Below are 17,246 nucleotides of genomic sequence, written 5' to 3'. Positions count from 1 at the left end.
ATCTAGCAGGCATGGTTGTTTTAACTGTGGGACCTTCATGCAGCCACAACCCTCTGCTTTCATGTAGGCATAGAGGAAGGGGGTGGGTTTAATGAGGTAAAACGAAGTCGCTGTTTTTTAATTGTGGTGTGTGTGTGTGTGTTTGTGTGCGTGTATACTCTTGCAATGGCACATGTGTGGGGGTCAGAGGACAATTTGCAGGAACTGGTTCTTTCCTTCCTCCATGTGAGACCCTGTGATAGAACTCAGATCTTCAGCCTTGAAGGCATGAACCTAAGGAGGCCGCCTACAAGCTGTTAGTTATTTACTTAATTTTAAATAAATGAACTTAATGAAGCGGGGACAGGGTAGTTCAACGTGAGCGGGAAAATAAGAAAGAAAGGTATGATGAGCAACAATGAAAGTATTTGGGATACAAGCCTCAGTGTGTTCCTACTTCAGAAAGGCTGGAAGAAAAGATTTTAATATTTCTTTTGTTCTCTTTTTGAGGCAGGTGAGTTTTCTTTCCATTTTCAAGGGGGGTATTTGTGCACACTCGCTTTGTGTGCACATGCAGGTGTGTGTGCCTGTATGTGGGACCCCAAGGTCGATGTCATCTTCTTTTTCTCTTCCATCTTAGTTACTGAGGCAGGTCCCTGAAACAAACGTGTAACTCTTGCGTGTGGCTGGGCTTGGTGGCCAGCTTGCTCTGGGGCTCCTCTGTCTCCATTCCCTGGCTGGAATCACAGACAGGAGGTGACGACATCCCCTCAGCACTTAGGAGGTGTGGCGGAGTGAGAATGCGTCTCACAGGCTCCACACCAGACTTAGTCTCTCCCAGTGTGATGCCCTCAGCTGGCTTCGGTTGCTTGACAACCGGATCGTCTCTGCCCACAGCCAGGCTGTTAGCAAGGCTCTGCGCTGCAGCGTCTCAACTCAGATCTCAGTCTTTCCCTTCCTCAGCCTTTCCCTTTATGTTTTGTTGGTTTTTCAGGACAGGGTCTCTCTGCAGCCTTGGCTGTCTTGGGGCTCACTCTGTAGACTAGGCTGGCCTTGAACTCACAGCGATCCGCCTACTCTGTAAGTAAGCGTAACAAATTTAATCTCTGTTGGGATTAAAGGCACGCACCACCAGCAGTAGGCCCTCCCTTTATGTCTTAATGGTCATCTTGGGCCCCTCTTTTTCTGCAGGTAAGTTAAAAAATGTGAGGCAAGGTCTTATGTTGCTTAGTTGGCCTCTAATGGTTGAGCTCAGCTGATGCTCCACTCTTAGCCTCCTAGATGTAAGGGTATGGTTGCAGATAATTTTTCTTCCTTTTTTATTATAAATATTTAAAACTACATTTCCCCATAAGTATAAAAATAGCCCAGTGGGGCAAAAGTAATATCCTGGAAATAGACTTTAATACATATATTAAAATTTAGAGCTATAATGAGGGAGATATCAAAAATTCCTAAAGAGAAGGTGAGTCTTACTGCTAGCATAATTGCCTAACTATTCTTAGGAGTAATAAAGTTATATTCTACTTTCCTGTGTTCGACAAACTGAATTCCAGGTGGATTAAGTAATCTAATACAGACATGGGAAACAATAAAAACCAGAAAGAGACACATCTGCTCTTTAGGGGGGAAATGCTTAAGCTTGGAAAGACTTTTAGAAATAAGGCGTGTTAGTTTTTTATTGTCACTGTGGCAGATACATAGGAGAAATAACTTAAAAGGTGAAATCCATCACAACGCACTGTTTCAGTCTCTGGACGCACTGCTTCTGGCTCCCAGCCAGGGAGATACAGCAGGCAGCAATGGTGGTACAGGGCTGTTTACAGAGTACAAGGCACCTCAAAGCTGGGCCTCCAAAGGCCCACTTGCTCCAGCCAGGCCTCACTTTCTTAGCGTTTTCACTACTTCTTACACTAGTGACACCAGCTGGAGAGAATTCAATGTGAGTCTATGGTGACAGACTTTTTATTTTATTTTTTAAAGATTTATTTATTGTATATGAGTGCTTTATGTGCAGAAGGCACCAGATCTCATTATAGATGGTTGTGAGCCACCATGTGGTTGCTGGGAATTGAACTCAGGACCTCTGGAAGAGCAGGCGGTGCCCTTAACCACTGAGCCATTTCTCCAGCCCCGACAGACTTTTTATTCTATTCTGTAACACAGAGACGTAATAAAACTGTGATGTCACCCACCACATAGGAATTTAGTCTCAAGAGACAAAACCAAGAAACCGAAACAGAGATGCTGGCCAAGTCTGAGGTGCGAGAGTGTTCCTTTGGTTAGATGGTTTAGTTGGCAAAGCTCTTGCCACACATGCATGGGGACTGTCAATCCCTAGAAACACATAAAACCACAAGTGTGATAGTGCACGCTCGGAACTCTAGGGCTGGGGTGGTGGGGACAGGTGCATCTCCGGGCTTGCTGTCCAGCCAGCATACCTTAATCAGCCATTTCCAGGCGCCAGTGAGAGAGCCTGTGTCAAAAATAAAACCCAGGGACAGCTCCCGAGGAACAGCACTCAAGGTTGATCTCTATCTTCTAAGCCAGACAAACTGCCATCTCTACAAGCAGGTGTGACACTCGCCAAGGATCGTGACAGCAGGTCTAGTTGACTATTGACAGAGGAGGGAGGAGGGTCTTGGACTCTCACCTGACCTTCCGGCCTCTCGGCCCGGCTATTTTGTTCTAGTGACGTGTAGAGCAGGACGTATTGGAGGGGGCCTATATATACACGGGCCGACGAAGACTTGGGAAGAGGGGACCCATCTGTGTGGCCGTGGGGAAGGCATCTTCCATGCTGGGCAAAGGCTCTCAGTGAGGTTGCTCTGGGTTTGCCTATGCTCCTGTCTGCAACCCACCATCGGGCTCTGTAAGTAAGCCTAACACTCACTGGTTCCGGAGCTTTGGTGGTACCTTAGCCCCATCCCCACCGCATTTTGACAGCAGAACTCTGGATCAACTGAGCTGGGCTTTGCTACTTCCATAGATACTGTCAACTTGCTATCACATCCGAATGGAAGGTAGCAGTGTGGTGGCGCCTACGGCCTCACTTGGAGGCCAGCCTGGGCTACACATTGAAATCCTGTTTAAGGAGGAAACACACTCAAATAGTTAAAGACGTGATGCACTGGGATCCGGCAGATCTGCGTAGCCAGCAGTTAGGTGGCTGGGGCCGTCTTCCCCGGTGGGATCTGTCACCACTGCGCGCCCTGACCTGAGAGGCCGATCGGTCGCACCCTCAGTCCAGATCCAGAAGCTTCCGGAAGAAGCTCAGGGGTCCGCATCCTTAAAGACATCAGTGGGAGACCGGCTCTCGCTGCGCCAATCTCCCGCCACTTCCGGTCCACTTCCGTAAGCACATCCAATCATCGCCCTGCACCGTCGGCGGCCTGCGTGCTGCCATGGAGCCGGGAGGGCGTGCAAACGCCAAGCTGTGCCCTCCGTGGTGCGGTATTGAGTCTCATCATTCCTATCGGCTCAGCCCTGGGATCTTTCTAGAAAGGATGATGTCCCAGCCCTAGGGTGCTAGACGATTTTCACTTCCGGGCACAGCCCATAGGGCCGGAAGGGCTCCGCCAGCCGATATCCGGGTCTTTTCCGCCCCTCTGATGTTGTCATGGAGATGGGATGGAGGCCTTCTAATGCTGAGGGATGCTTGCCGAGCAAACCTGGGACCTGCTCACGAGTCCCGCCGCTTTAAAGCTGTCAATCTCCCTTCAGGCCAATGAGGCCACGCCAGAAGTTGGCGAGAAGTCCTTGATGGGCGCGCTAAGACGTTCACGTCCTCACTTCCGGGTTTCTGCTTAGGGAGCGATCAGCCAATCAAGATCCTGCTCCTTTTCCCGCGTCTCGCAGGTTGCCATGGTGACGCAGAAGGCGCTTCCAGGAGTCCGGAGTTGCTAGTCCGATCGTCGGGTGCCTCGGTTTCCTCTGTCCAAGCTGCGGCCGTGGCGAGGCCGAGCACTTGGGACGCGAGTCCCCGATCATCGCGCAGGTGGGTGGGCAGCCCGCTCCATGCCTCGTTACATCTCTGACCCGCCACATCCTCGTCACACGCGAGGACAAGGAGAGCTTCCCTGATCCCGAGATGAGACGTTCGAGCGCCACCACTTTCAACCCACTGCGTCTTCATTGCCCGGGGTCGCAGCTCCCCCTGGGCTGATACCCCGTGGTCCAAGCTGGTTAGGATGCTCCTACTCTGGTGGTGGTCACGAGCCCCCAACCTCGCGTCCATGGTCCACGTTCGTTATGATGGCCACGAACCCCAGCCTGGCCAATGTGCATTTTCTTGTTGGTGTGAAGCTGGTTGCGCTGGAAGAGTCCCTCCCTGCTTCACGCTTCCCGGCCTGTGGGGCACATGATCCTTCTCAAATGCTGTGAGGAGGGGCACCTGCTGAGCTTTGCCTGCCCTGCCTGCCACCTGTTAGTCTCCAGGAATGGTTGGTCGGGCCGGGAGAGTAGGTAAAGGGCTCCAAACTCAGAGGCTTGTAGCAACTTATCTAGCCTTTATTTATTTATTTATTTATTTAAATTATTTATTATTATGTATATAGCATTCTGCCTGCATATATACCTGCAGGCCAGAAGAGGGCATCAGATCACTTCTCAGATGGTTGTGAGCCACCATGTGGTTGCTGGGAATTGAACTCAGGACCTTTGGAAGAGCAGACAGTGCTCTTAACCTCTGAGCCATCTCTCCAGCCCCTATTTTTTTTTTTTAAGAGTTATTTATTTAGTGTATGAGTGCTCTATCTACATGTACACTTGGATGCCAGAAGAGGGCATCAGATCTCAATATAGATGGTTGTGAGCCAGCATGTGGTTTCTGGGAATTGAACTCAGGGCCTCTGGAAGAGCAGTCAGTGCTCTTACCCACTGAGTCATCTCTCCAGCCCACCTTTTTTTTTTTTTTTTTAATCAGGATGATTTATTTCTTTATGTGCATGTGCACATGTATATGTTGGTGTTTGTGATAGTCAGAAGATGGTGTTGGATTCCCCAGAGCTGGGGTTACAGATAGTTGTGAACCACCGAGGGTGGGTGCTGGGAAGAGCTCAGTTCTTCCTCAAGAGCAGAATGTGTGCTTAATGGCTGAGCTGTCTCTTCAGTCCATTGATACAGTTTTGACACGGCTCCTTGCATGTGTGAGAGTGTATGTGCATGCGTGCGTGCGTGTGAGTGTGCTGGTGCTCGCGGCTGTGTGTGCAGGCAGGGCATTTAAGTCAGGTGTCCCCTGGCGTTGCCTGCGTTTTGCCTTGAGACACTGCGCTAGCCTGCACATGAGCTCTCAGGGTCCTCCCACCTTTGCCCCTCAGAGCTGGGATTACCGGATCTCTATGGGTGTGTTGCGCATTTGAACCGAAGTCTTCAAGCTTGTGCAGTAAGTGGTCACCAGCTGAGCCGTCTTCTCAGCCCCCGTGTTCTTAAAAAAACAAAACCAAAAACAAATGCATTAGGCTACTACACAGTGTCAGGGCCTTCATTATGATGTTTTCCTGTATTTGTGCCATGTTTGCCCCTCATTACCCTCCCCTACTTCTCTTATCCCTCCTGCTTGTCCTCTTCCTCTTCCTCACACAGTCCTCTGGTGCCTTCTGAGCATTTGCTTTTAAGTGTAGATAGTGCATGTGGAGAAAGCACGGTGTTGTGTCCTCCCTGCCTCTCACCACCCTTTGTTCCGACCTCTCCTTCCTTTAGGCTGTGTTGTCCTCCCTCAGTCCCCTGTCTACCCCCATGCCCTATATACAGTATATGTTTAAATCTAAGTTCTATAGTGTTCTGTATATTGTATATGTTCACACTCGATTTCACCTGAGAGGAAACGTAGTATTTGTCTTCCTGATGCTGCCTTACCTCAAACCATCATCACAATGACGGTGAATCCTACTCATCTTCCTGAAAATGATGCCATATCACTCTTCCACTCAACGGTTGTTCCTATAGGACACACTTTCTTCATCCGTTCGCCTGTGGACTGGGCACCAACTGCTGGGCGTGTTGGTGCATGCCTTTAATTCCAGCACTCGGGAGGCAGAGGCAGGCAAATCGCTGTGAGTTCAAGGCCAGCCTGGTCTACAAAGCGAGTCCAGGACAGCCAGGGCTACACAGAAACCCTGTCTCAAAAACCAAAAAAAAAAAAAAAAAAAAGTATCATGGCTGTGCATGTAGGTGGCTCTATCTATTTGGTTTTTGAGAATACTCCATACTGATGTCCTTTGGTTCACCTACCCTTTGTCCAGCTCCAAGTGCACTTTATTTATTTTTTTTTTAAAAAAGATTTATTTATTTACAATTTGTACAGTAAGTATTCTGCCTGCATGTATGCCTGCCTGCCAGAAGAGGGCACCAGATCTCATAGATGATCATGAGCCACCATGCGGTTGCTGGGAATTGAACTCAGGGCCTTTGGAAGAACAGACAGCGTTCTTAACCTCCGAACCATCTCACCAGTTCCCCCAAGTGCACTTTATAACCCAGAATTTTCTGTCCTTTCTTCCTTCCCTCCCTCCCTTCCTTCCTTCCTTCCTTCCTTCCTTCCTTCCTTCCTTCCTCCTCCGTTTGGTGTTTGAGACAAGGTTTCTCTGTGTATCCCTGGCTGTCCCAGAACTCACTCTGCCTTCCCAGTGCTGGGATTAAAGATGTGTGCCACCAAGGTCGGCCAGAGTGTGTTTCCTACGTTGCAGTCTCTGCGCAGGACCCCCTTACCAGAGGTTCCTGGATGGCAGCTGCTCAGCCTGCCTGAATCTCACTGCTCTCTGAATTTGCGTTTCCTTGATGGTGCTGAGTGTCTTGTCACTCATTCACTGGCGCCTGCCTCTCTTCTGTGAACTGTCTGTTCATGTTTCCATTTGCTTACTGGTGGTTTATGTTGATACGTTTTAAAATTTTTTTTGGAGATTCTAGACTTTAATCTTCTGTGAGATACATTGATAGCAAGTCCAGGCTTCCTGTTCGGGAATCTGTCTTCACTCTGTTTCCTCTGCCATGAGGAAGGGTTTTCAGCTGATGTCATTTGTTAGTTCACATGGTTATACCCTGAGCCACCGAGTTCTTTCCAGGAGTTACCTGCCTCTGCCTGCCGCTTAGCATGTTCTCCCCTTACATCCCTAGCAGTTGTTGCTTCAGCTCATATGTTAATATCTTTGATCTGTTTCGGGGTTAACTTTGCACAGGGTGAGAAATAAGGACCCACCTGTGTGCTGGACAGTTTTATGTCAACTTGACACAAGCAAGTGTCATAGGAGAGGAGGGAGCCTCAACTGAGGAAATGCCTCCCAAAGATCTGGATGTAGGCACCCGTAGGGCATTTTCTTAATTAGTGACTGATGTGAGAGGGCTCAGCCATTGTGGGTGAAGCCACCCCCGGGCTGGTGGTCCTGGGTTGTATTAGAAGCAGGCTGAGCAAGCCATGAGGAAGCAAGCCTGTGAGCAGCACCCTCCACGGCCTCTGCACCAGCTCCTGCCTCCAGGTTCCTGCCCTGCGTGAGTTCCTGTTGCATTTTCCTTCGGTGATGAACAGTGGTGTGGAAGTGTAAGCCAAATAAACTCTTTCCTCCTAACTTGCGTTTGGTTATGATGTTTTATTGCAGCAATAGAAACTTGAACTAAGATACGGGGCTACATAGTGAGACCCTTTCTCACAAATAAAAAAGTGTGGGAGGGAGACTAGGGACATGGCTCAGTGGTTAAGAAAACTGGCTGCTCTTCCAGAGGGCGTTGATCCCCAGCACCCACATAGTGCCTCACAATCATGTGTAAGTCCAGTTACAGGTGACCTGATGCCCTCATCAGTCCTCGCTGGACACCAGGCACAGACATAAATGCAGGCAAAACCCCAAATACATTTAAAAAAAAAACAACACATCTTGTTTTTGTTTTTGTTTTTTTCTTTTCCTTTCTTTAGAAACAGCAGGGACGCTCTCCAACACTGGTGGATCGGCGTCCGCTGCGTTGTTTGCATGCTCTGCATTCTAGACTGACTCCTGGAGCAGCCAGCCTGCATTTGTCACCGTCACTTCTGTTTGCTTCCCAGGAGCTAGAGATGCTGTTTTACCGTATATGAGCAATCGATCCAGACATGGAAAACTTTGTCCTGTATGAGGAGATTGGCAGAGGGAGCAGGACTGTCGTGTATAAGGGGCGTCGGAAGGGCACCATCAACTTTGTGGCCATTCTTTGTACTGAAAAGTGCAAACGGCCTGAAATTACCAACTGGGTAAGTCTTGAGTGTCTCCACCTTCCTGGAGGTAGCAGGATGCCAGGTGATGGTGCCTGCAATCCCCAAAGTCTGGAGGCAGAGAGGAGGGAGGACTGAGAAGTCAAGGCCAGCCTGGGCTACACAGTGAGAGCCTGTCTCATCAAGGCAAGGGATGGTGTAGAACGCTTGCCCGCTGTGTGCAGGGCCCTGGATCCCCTCCTTAGCCCGCAGATACCCAGGTAGCTGCATAACAGAAGCCACAGGCCGGGCCGCATCCACAGTCAACGTTTCACCCTGGACGAGGGCCCCATCTCTCTGCTTGGTGCTGCCCGTCCTGAGTAATGAGTGATGAGCTCGCCTAGGCGTGGCTGGCTCTTTCGGCTTTGGTGCAAGGGGGTCTGTAGTTGACATTCATTTTAAGAGTTGGCGTGTGAGGGCTGCTGAGACGGCTCGGTGCGGAAGCACCCGCCACCAATCTGATGAGCCCAGGTTCTATTGCTGGGACTTAGACAGCGGAGGGAAATGACCTCCATGAAGATGCTCCAGCATGCAGCCCCCGGGCACTGCGGCATTACCGCAGAAGCCAGAGAACAGCTTTTAGGTCCTGGGTCCCGGGGATTGAACTCCTATCACCAGGCTTGGCAGCAAGCCCTTTGCCCACTGAGCCATTTTGCTGGCCCAGTGTGTATCCCATATTATAGGAACACATTTGTACTTCATTCTGGGGGAAGGACTGTTCTCACTGCCAACAGGTCGTTCTGAGTTAACTGTGAGCCTGGAGGCGGCTCAGCCACAGACACAGGGTGGGGACGATGATAGAAGATGAGACCAGAAGGACAAGAAAGGGCTTGGTAATGCTTGCCCTGTCTTCCCAGATTGCCCGTCTGTCTGAATAAAGCACAGAGCGCACTCAGCTCCTGGTTCTGTGCCCATGACGGTGGAGCCGGCTGCTCACGTGCCGGCTGCTCAGTATTTTGTCCGTGTAGGTTAGTGTTGGCCGATGGCGTCCACTCGGGTAACACGGGCAGAATTCTAGAGGCCCGCCTCCCTCCTGTCCTGCGGACTCTCCCTCTGCACGGTACGGATTAGCCTTGTGGGTTCTGAGCGTTGTGTAAACAGAGCGCGGGGCCCTCTGTGAAGTGGAGCTGATGTGTTGGACATTGATAAGACACACGGATTGCAGGAAGAGCAACGGGTTTGCTGGGCATTTGGTAGATGAGTGGCAGCGGCAGTTACTGAGAGGGAAAGAAGGCGTGAGAGCTGGGCAGGCTTGGTTCTGGTCTCAAGGAGCCTACTGTCTGACCGGTGGACTGTGAGGAAGACTTTGGGTGTTTGAGTCTAGTTAGAAGCACATCTGGGGCATAGATACCAACATGAACATCAATGTCCGAGTCAGTGTGAAGTCAAGTGAAGATCTCAGTTAGGTCACAGGGAAGGGAGGTGGGACAGGGCCGGGCTCCTCCATTACAGCGTGAAGAGATGGATGGAGACCCAGCGGTGGAGAGGAGGCAGCACCCTAGAGCTGCCGGCCGTGACAGCGGGGGGGACCTGGGGGGTCAGAGACAGGAAGAGATGCAAGGCAAAGAGAGAAATCAACTGTTCAGTGTAGCTGATGAGGTAATGGCTGAGGACTTGTGGGTGGAGAGGTGACCAGCCAGCGGCCTTGACGGCGAGGCTTCAGAGGAGACAAACACTGAGCTGCGGTGTTTGAGTGGCAGCAGAACAGACATTACTCTTGCGTTCTGCTGTGTGAAGAGGGGACGGAGGGAGGGGTGGTGTCTGCATGAGCTCCTGCACTGCAATGGCCCGAGGCAGAGTGTTTGTTTTCTCTCACCTAAGTGGGTCCAGCACGTGTAAGTGGCCCCCTGCCACCATCAGCTCCCCTGGTCCTTATTGCGTGGCTCTGCTTCAGGCCCTTTGGAGTCTCCTCAGCTTCACCTGCCCTGGCAGTTTGCCGGAAGTAGAAGAGGAAGAGGTCAGCTCAGAGTGACCTGGCATCTTGCACAGGAAATCTTTGTCAGTGACTTTCAGTAACATATTGCAGGTGTCTGCAGAGGGTAAAGACATGTTTTCTGGCTAGGCACGTGCCTGGGTGTGCTTAGGGCTGTTAAGACCGAGCCATGCTTGTGGGTGATGTAAACAAACTCAATGCAGCTGGATGGAGGTGGCACACACTTTTAATCCCAGCACTTGTGAGGCAGAGGCAGGTGGATCGCTGTGAGTTGAGGACCAGCCTGGTCTACAAAGTGAGTCCATGACAGCCAGGGCTACACAGAGAAATCTGTCTTAAAAAAAAAAAAAAACCTAAACCAAGCCAACCCCCCACCAAAAGCCCCCCAAGAAAACCAAAAACCATTCAGTGTGTCTTTAGCGTAAAACGTTTTCAAGCTCCATTGGGTGTCTTGGGACTTTATGGCATTACAGCAGCACAGAGCATCTGTGGTTCCTCGGCAGCACTGGCCATTTTGATGTTGCCTTCACCCATTTACCATAAGTAGTCCTTTGCTGCCAGTGCTCGCACACATATGATGCTCGTTAAGATCACACGTCATTAGCTTTTCCCTGTGTCCACCTTGAGAACCAACACTTCTGATGGCTGTAAAACAAAACAAAAACCCCACAGTTTGTTTTTTGAGTTTCAGTTAAATGCAGAGTGAATGCTGTGTTTTTGTAGGTCCGTCTCACCCATGACATCAAACACAAGAACATTGTAACTTTTCACGAATGGTACGAGACCAGCAATCATCTCTGGGTGGTGGTGGAGCTGTGCACAGGTAGGAATGCGAGTGAGAGCCTGAGTTTGGGCGCCAGACGCAGTGCTGGCTGGCTGGGGGGGGGTGGCGGTGCTGGCTGGAGGGAGGGTGGCGGTGCTGGCTGGCTGGGGGGTGGCAGTGCTGGCTGGAGGGAGGGTGGCGGTGCTGGCTGGGGGCTGGCAGTGCTGGCTGGGGGGAGGGTGGCGGTGCTGGCTGGCTGGGGGTGGCAGTGCTGGCTGGAGGGAGGGTGGCGGTGCTGGCTGGGGGCTGGCGGTGCTGGCTGGGGGCTGATCCCAGATCATTTCCTATAGGTGGTTCTTTAGAAACTGTGATTGCTCAGGACAAGAACCTCCCAGAAGATGTTGTGAGAGTGTTTGGGGTGGACCTGGTCACAGGCCTGCACCACCTCCACAGGCTGGGCATCCTCTTCTGTGACCTCTGTCCCGGAAAGGTAACTCCTGAGCTTTGCTTCCTGATACCTCAGGTCTCAACTCCAGGGGCTTTCTCAGGGTGATTTTTGTTTGTTTGTTTTTTAATTTTTAAAAAATATTTATTTATTATTATGTATAGTGTTCTGCCTGCACGTACACCTGTAGGCCAGAAGAGGGCATCAGATCACATTACAGATGGTTGTGAACCACCATGTGGTTGCTGGGAATTGAACTCAGGACCTTTGGAAGAGTAGGTGGTTGGTCCTCTTAACCACTGAGCCATCTTTCCAGCCCTGTTTGTTTGTTTTTTAAAAAGGTTTATTCATTTATTTTATGTATATGAGTGTTCTATTTGCATGTATACCTGCACACCAGAAGAGGGCATCTGATCTCATTATAGGTGGTTGTGAGCCATCATGTAGTTGCTGAGAATTGAACTCAGGACCTCTGGAAGAGCAGACAGTGCTCTTAACCTCTGAGCCATCTCTCCAGCCCTTCCTCGCTGCAGGCTGCTCTTTCCCCTCTTGCGTTGTGTGCTGTGAATGGTCAGCTCAGCACAGTCCTCTCTAGCACTTATTCCCAGCGCTCCTTCATGGCTGTGCCTTTGTTGGATAGTAGCATTCTTGACTGTATAGTATTCCTGATGGTGCAGGATGGAGCCCTTCTGGCTCCCTTCTCTGCGATGTTTGCAGTGTTTCTAAGGCAGTGGCATCTGACGCCACACGCATCGGAGGAATTGCACACATCACCGGTCTGGGTTTTCTTGTCCCTTAGGCAGAGAAGTGAAAGCTGAGTGTTTAGTTTGGGCTTTGCTTTGTCAGCCATCTGTATATGAAGATGGAACTACAGAGACAGGGGTGGGGACGGAAACAAGGATTGAAAGGAGAACTGTGGCGAGCTTAGAAACTCTGCAGTGTCCACAAACCCAACCCAGGGCTGCAGCCACTCAGCTGTCACTGTAGCACAAACGCAGCTAGGGACAATATACATATAGACCTTGGAATTTGAATTTTATAGAGTTTCCACATATCAAGAAATACCATTCAGAGCCGGCCAGGATGGCTCATGCCTGCAATCCTATCACTTTTTGTTTGTTTGTTTTGTTTTTTGAGACAGGGTTTCTCTGTGTAGCCTTGGCTGTCCTGGACTTGCTTTGTAGACCAGGCTGGCCTCGAACTCACAGCGATCCACCTGCCTCTGCCTCCCAAGTGCTGGGATTACAGGCGTGCACCACCATGCTCGGCCTCAGCCTGTCTCTGAAGACACTGTGGCTCTTCCCACCTTTGCAGATTCTCTTGGAAGGGCCTGGAACACTGAAGTTCAGCAATTTCTGCCTGGCTAAGATGGAAGGGGAGAGTCTGGAGGAGTTCTTTGCGTTGGCAGCAACAGAAGAAGGAAGTGGTGACAGCGGGGAACGTGCACCGAAGAGAAACATGAAGAGCCGAGCCAGAGGTAGGCGGGCGGGACCCCCCCCCCCCGTGCCGTACCCCCCCCCCCCGTGCCGTACCCCAGCCGTGCGCTCAGGAGGTGGTGGCATGGGCTCTCTGCTTCACCACTCGCTCACACACGTGCTGAGAGGCACGATAGAGGAGCTTCGTGCTTGCCTTGAAACGTCCCTGTGGTCAGACGGTGTCAGCACAAGACATCTTGGACAAAGTGGGCACCTTCTCACTACCCACCAGAACAGGGCCCGCTCACTCAGCGCTCAGAACGTGCCCGGCACACACCAGTGGCTCCTTCAGTGTGCTCAGCCTCATGTGGTCGCTGATCTCTGTAGTCCAGGCAGATCTCCCGGGCCTTGTTCCTGGCAGGTGGGTTTGACAGTGATGAGATGGGGCCAGCCAGCAGTATCAGGGTTACTGTGCTTAGGGATGGGCGTGGCTCAGTGAGTAAGATGCTTGCTGAATGATCAGGAGGACCTAAGTTTGATTCCCCCCAAAGCCATATGAGATGAGCCGGCCGTGCCTGTGTGCACCTGTAATCCCAGTACAGGAGCACAGAGACAGGAGGATCCCTGGGGCTGGCGGGGCAGACAGGCTAGTCAGACCAGTAAGTTCCAGCTTCAGCGAGGGACCCTGCCTTAAAAAATAAGGTAGAGAGCGATAGAGGAAGTCACCAAATGTCATGGCAACCCCTCGCTTCTACCTGCATTCGATGCACACGCATCCACATATGCACATGTGCGCATGTCTGTGCCATAGTAAGTGGAGGTCAGAGGACAGCTTGATTGCTTTCTTCTATTGTGTGGGTCTGGGGAACTGAACTCAGGCCCTCAGTCTTGGTAGCAAGCACCTCTGCCCACTGAGCCGTCTATCCTTATGGTACAGGCTGCACTCCCTGTGTCTTTCCATCTCAGTGGCTCTTTGTGCTGGAAATAATCCAGATGTGTCACCAAGCCATTCTTGTCTTGTTTTCAGGCTCTCCGATCTATGCTGCTCCAGAAATTGTGAAGGGGACTGACTTCTCCGTCCCCAGTGACCTCTGGTCTTTGGGCTGTCTGCTTTATGAAATGTTTTCAGGTGATCGCTTTTTGGTTCATTATACAATCAAACCATACTAAAACCAAGAGCAAACTACAAGTTTAGTGTTTGCAGTTGCCAGACCTAGCAGGTGTCACACAACTGGTTGTAGGCACCTTTTGTATACACCATTTCAACTAAAGTGCTGCTGTTGGGCTGCTGGAGGCGCTTGGAGCGCTCTGACACGCAGTGGCCTTCCTAACTGCAGTGTTGAAATGTTCTGACCACTGAGGTCCACGTAGAAAGCCTCCTGTGGCTTGTGAGCAGCGCATGATTCAGATGTCCTGAGGGGCTGGCCCTGTGTGAACTTGAATATTGATCTGGAAGGTTATTTTTGCATTTGTGAAGGAAGGAAGTCTGCAGCCTGGTGTGCTTGCCAGGCTGCAGCGGTTAGTGAGCACCTTTAAGTCTTCTGCTTCCGGTCCTGTGACACCCCTGCCATGCCTGTAGGTTCGTTTGGGATTAGTGTGGATGGAGACTGATTCTGCAATTCATGTGATTTCAGGGAAACCCCCGTTCTTCTCAGACAGGGTGTCAGAATTAGTTGAGAAGACTCTGTATGAAGACCCGCCGCCACCAATCCCAAAAGGTAGGTGAGATATGGAAGCACCTTACCTGACAGGAAATCCACCTTCACCTCAGGCTGGTCACCATCACAGCCACGAAAGCTACAAGTGATAGCAGCTTCAAATTAGCGTGCACGTCTGTGTGTGTATTCCCGTCCCATGTGATTGTTCCCGGTTGCTTCTCGGCGGGAAGAAATGGGGCATTTCTCAGTTCTGTAGGTGAATCTAATACTTGTGTTGGCTAGTGGCTCTCTGCACAGAGCTCCTCAGGCTGCGGCCGCAGTGCCCAGCATTCTGTGCGTCAGCGCCCCAAGGAACTGTACTCAGCTGTTTCTCAGGTCGTCATTGTCCTGGCTTCCTCTTCCAGCCACAGACTGGAGGTGGCCACGCCACACATCCTTCTGTGAGATCCACAGAACACGACGGTTCTGTCATGTTACAGTGCTCACAGCCACAGACTGGAGGTGGCCACGGAGCACATCCTTCTGTGAGATCTGCAGAACAGAGATGGTTCTGTCATGTTACAGTGCTCACGGCCACAGACTGAAGGTGGCATGTGCACATCCTTCTGTGAGATCTGCAGAAGGGGACGGTTCTGTCATATTAGAGTGCTTCCAGCCATAGACGGGAGGTGGCACAGTACACATCCTTCTGTGAGATCTGCAGAAGGGCACGGTTCTGTCATGTGACAGTGCTCACGGCCACAGACTGGAGGTGGCCACAGCGCACATCCTTCTGTGAGATCTGCAGAACAGGGACGGTGCTCATTGTTATTTCTCTGTTGAACATTTTCCAAAGAAAAGAGGTGCTGCCAGGACCAGCAGTGCAGGGCATGACAGGGCAAGGTTTGCAAAGTTAGGATTGCCTCAGAGCATAAGGTCCAGCTGTCCACTGAAGACTGGGTGTGAGTGGCTTGGGCCGCCAGCCCTCAGTGCGGTTATTTCAGGGAGGGAATGTTCATGGGAGCTAAGACAGAGGCATCGGGCGCGCTCATGTGAGATCTGGGTTAAAAGTTTGTGTCTTGTCTCTGCGCATCTGTCCTTGTGACTCGCAGGCTGATGTGGCGAATGGGTTCAGAGTGTCTGGTAAAATGATCTCAATGCCTAAGCGCTGTTGCTTTAGATGCTGCTAATGGACAGACACATAAAGTCGATGTTTACAGGCTGCTCTCCCCACCTTCTCCATTTTGGAAAATCATTTGTTCACAGATTCGTCCTTCCCCAAAGCATCTTCAGATTTCACTAACTTGCTGGATGGATTGCTGCAAAAGGATCCTCAGAAAAGGTGCGGACAGTGTTGGGGGGGTGAGGAGTGGGGGCCTCCTCCCTGTCACATGGCATAAAGCTTTTCTCTTCCTTCCGTCCTGTTTTTCCTTCCTGTTTTTTTTTTTTTTTTGTTTTGTTTTGTTTTTTTTTTTAGATGAAGGTTTCACTGTGTGGCTGAGTTGATGCCTCCTCAGCCTCCTGCACTGCGACATAGATCAATACCACCTGTGCATTGTGACCCCTCCCCCAGTCCTGTCCTGTCCATCCTCTTCCTCAGGATCCTCTTTCTCTTCCCATCAACCTTTAGATGTTGGAGGGACAGTCCTTTCACTGAACTCAGCTCCTTCAGTGCAGTGTGCACACTTAGACAGTGATGGGCTCAACTCCTTCAGTGCAGTGTGCACACTTAGACAGTGAAGGACTCAGCTCCCTCAGTGCAGTCTGCACACTTAGAGGTGATGGGCTCAGCTCCTTCAGTGCAGTGTGCACACTTAGACAGTGATGGGCTCAGCTCCTTCAGTGCAGTGTGCACACTTAGACAGTGATGGGCTCAGCTCCCCCAGTGCAGTGTGCACACTTAGACAGTGATGGGCTCAGCTCCTTCAGTGCAGTGTGCACACTTAGACAGTGATGGGGTAGTTCCCCCAGTGTAGTGTGCACACTTAGACAGTGATGGGCTCAGCACCCTTCAGTGCAGTGTGCACACGTAGACAGTAGTGGGCTCAGCTCCTTCAGTGCAGTGTGCACACTTAGACAGTGATGGGCTCAGCACGCTTCAGTGCAGTGTGCACACTTAGACTGTGATGGGCTCAGCTCCCCCAGTGCAGTGTGCCACACTTAGACAGTGATGGGCTCAGCTCCCCCAGTGCAGGTGTGCACACTTAGACAGTGATGAGCTCAGCTCCTTCAGTGCAGTGTGCACACTTAGATAGTGATGGGCTTCAGCTCCTTCAGTGCAGTGGTGACCACTTAGACTGTGATGGGCACAACTCCCCCAGTGCAGTGTGCACACTTAGACAGTGATGGGCTCAGCTCCTTCAGTGCAGTGTGCACACTTAGACAGTGATGGGCTCAGCTCCTTCAGTGCAGTGTGCACACTTAGACAGTGATGGGCTCAGCTCCTTCAGTGCAGTGTGCACACTTAGATAGTGATGGGCTCAGCTCCTTCAGTGCAGTGTGCACACTTAGACTGTGATGGGCACAACTCCCCCAGTGCAGTGTGCACACTTAGACAGTGATGGGCTCAGCACCCTTCAGTGCAGTGTGCACACGTAGACAGTAATGGGCTCAGCTCCTTCAGTGCAGTGTGCACACTTAGACAGTGATGGGCTCAGCTCCCCCAGTGCAGTGTGCACACTTAGACAGTGATGGGCTCAGCTCCCCCAGTGCAGTGTGCACACTTAGACAGTGATGGGCTCAGCTCCCCCAGTTCAGTGTGCACACTTAGACAGTGATGGGCTCAGCTCCCCCAGTGCAGTGTGCACACTTAGACAGTGATGGGCTCAGCTCCTTCAGTGCAGTGTGCACACTTAG

The 17,246-nt window shown here is 51.1% G+C and overlaps 1 protein-coding gene across 1 annotated transcript in view; it reads left to right on the top strand.

The window, feature by feature from the left end:
• The first annotated feature begins 10,299 nt into the window (after nt 1–10,299).
• Nucleotides 10,300–17,246, top strand: part of Ulk4 (unc-51 like kinase 4) — a 280,600-nt gene continuing 273,653 nt past the window's right edge. Inside the window, exons 1-7 of the mRNA XM_051140405.1 lie at nt 10,300–10,314; nt 10,854–10,953; nt 11,244–11,383; nt 12,653–12,815; nt 13,781–13,882; nt 14,388–14,471; nt 15,657–15,732. Coding sequence (XP_050996362.1) covers nt 10,300–10,314; nt 10,854–10,953; nt 11,244–11,383; nt 12,653–12,815; nt 13,781–13,882; nt 14,388–14,471; nt 15,657–15,732 — 680 coding nt within the window. The remainder of the gene's footprint in view (nt 10,315–10,853; nt 10,954–11,243; nt 11,384–12,652; nt 12,816–13,780; nt 13,883–14,387; nt 14,472–15,656; nt 15,733–17,246) is intronic.

This window comes from Acomys russatus, chromosome 32 (genome assembly GCF_903995435.1).
Source record: "Acomys russatus chromosome 32, mAcoRus1.1, whole genome shotgun sequence".
Taxonomy (NCBI): Eukaryota; Metazoa; Chordata; class Mammalia; order Rodentia; family Muridae; genus Acomys; species Acomys russatus.
This window is presented reverse-complemented; position numbering and strand designations above follow the sequence as displayed.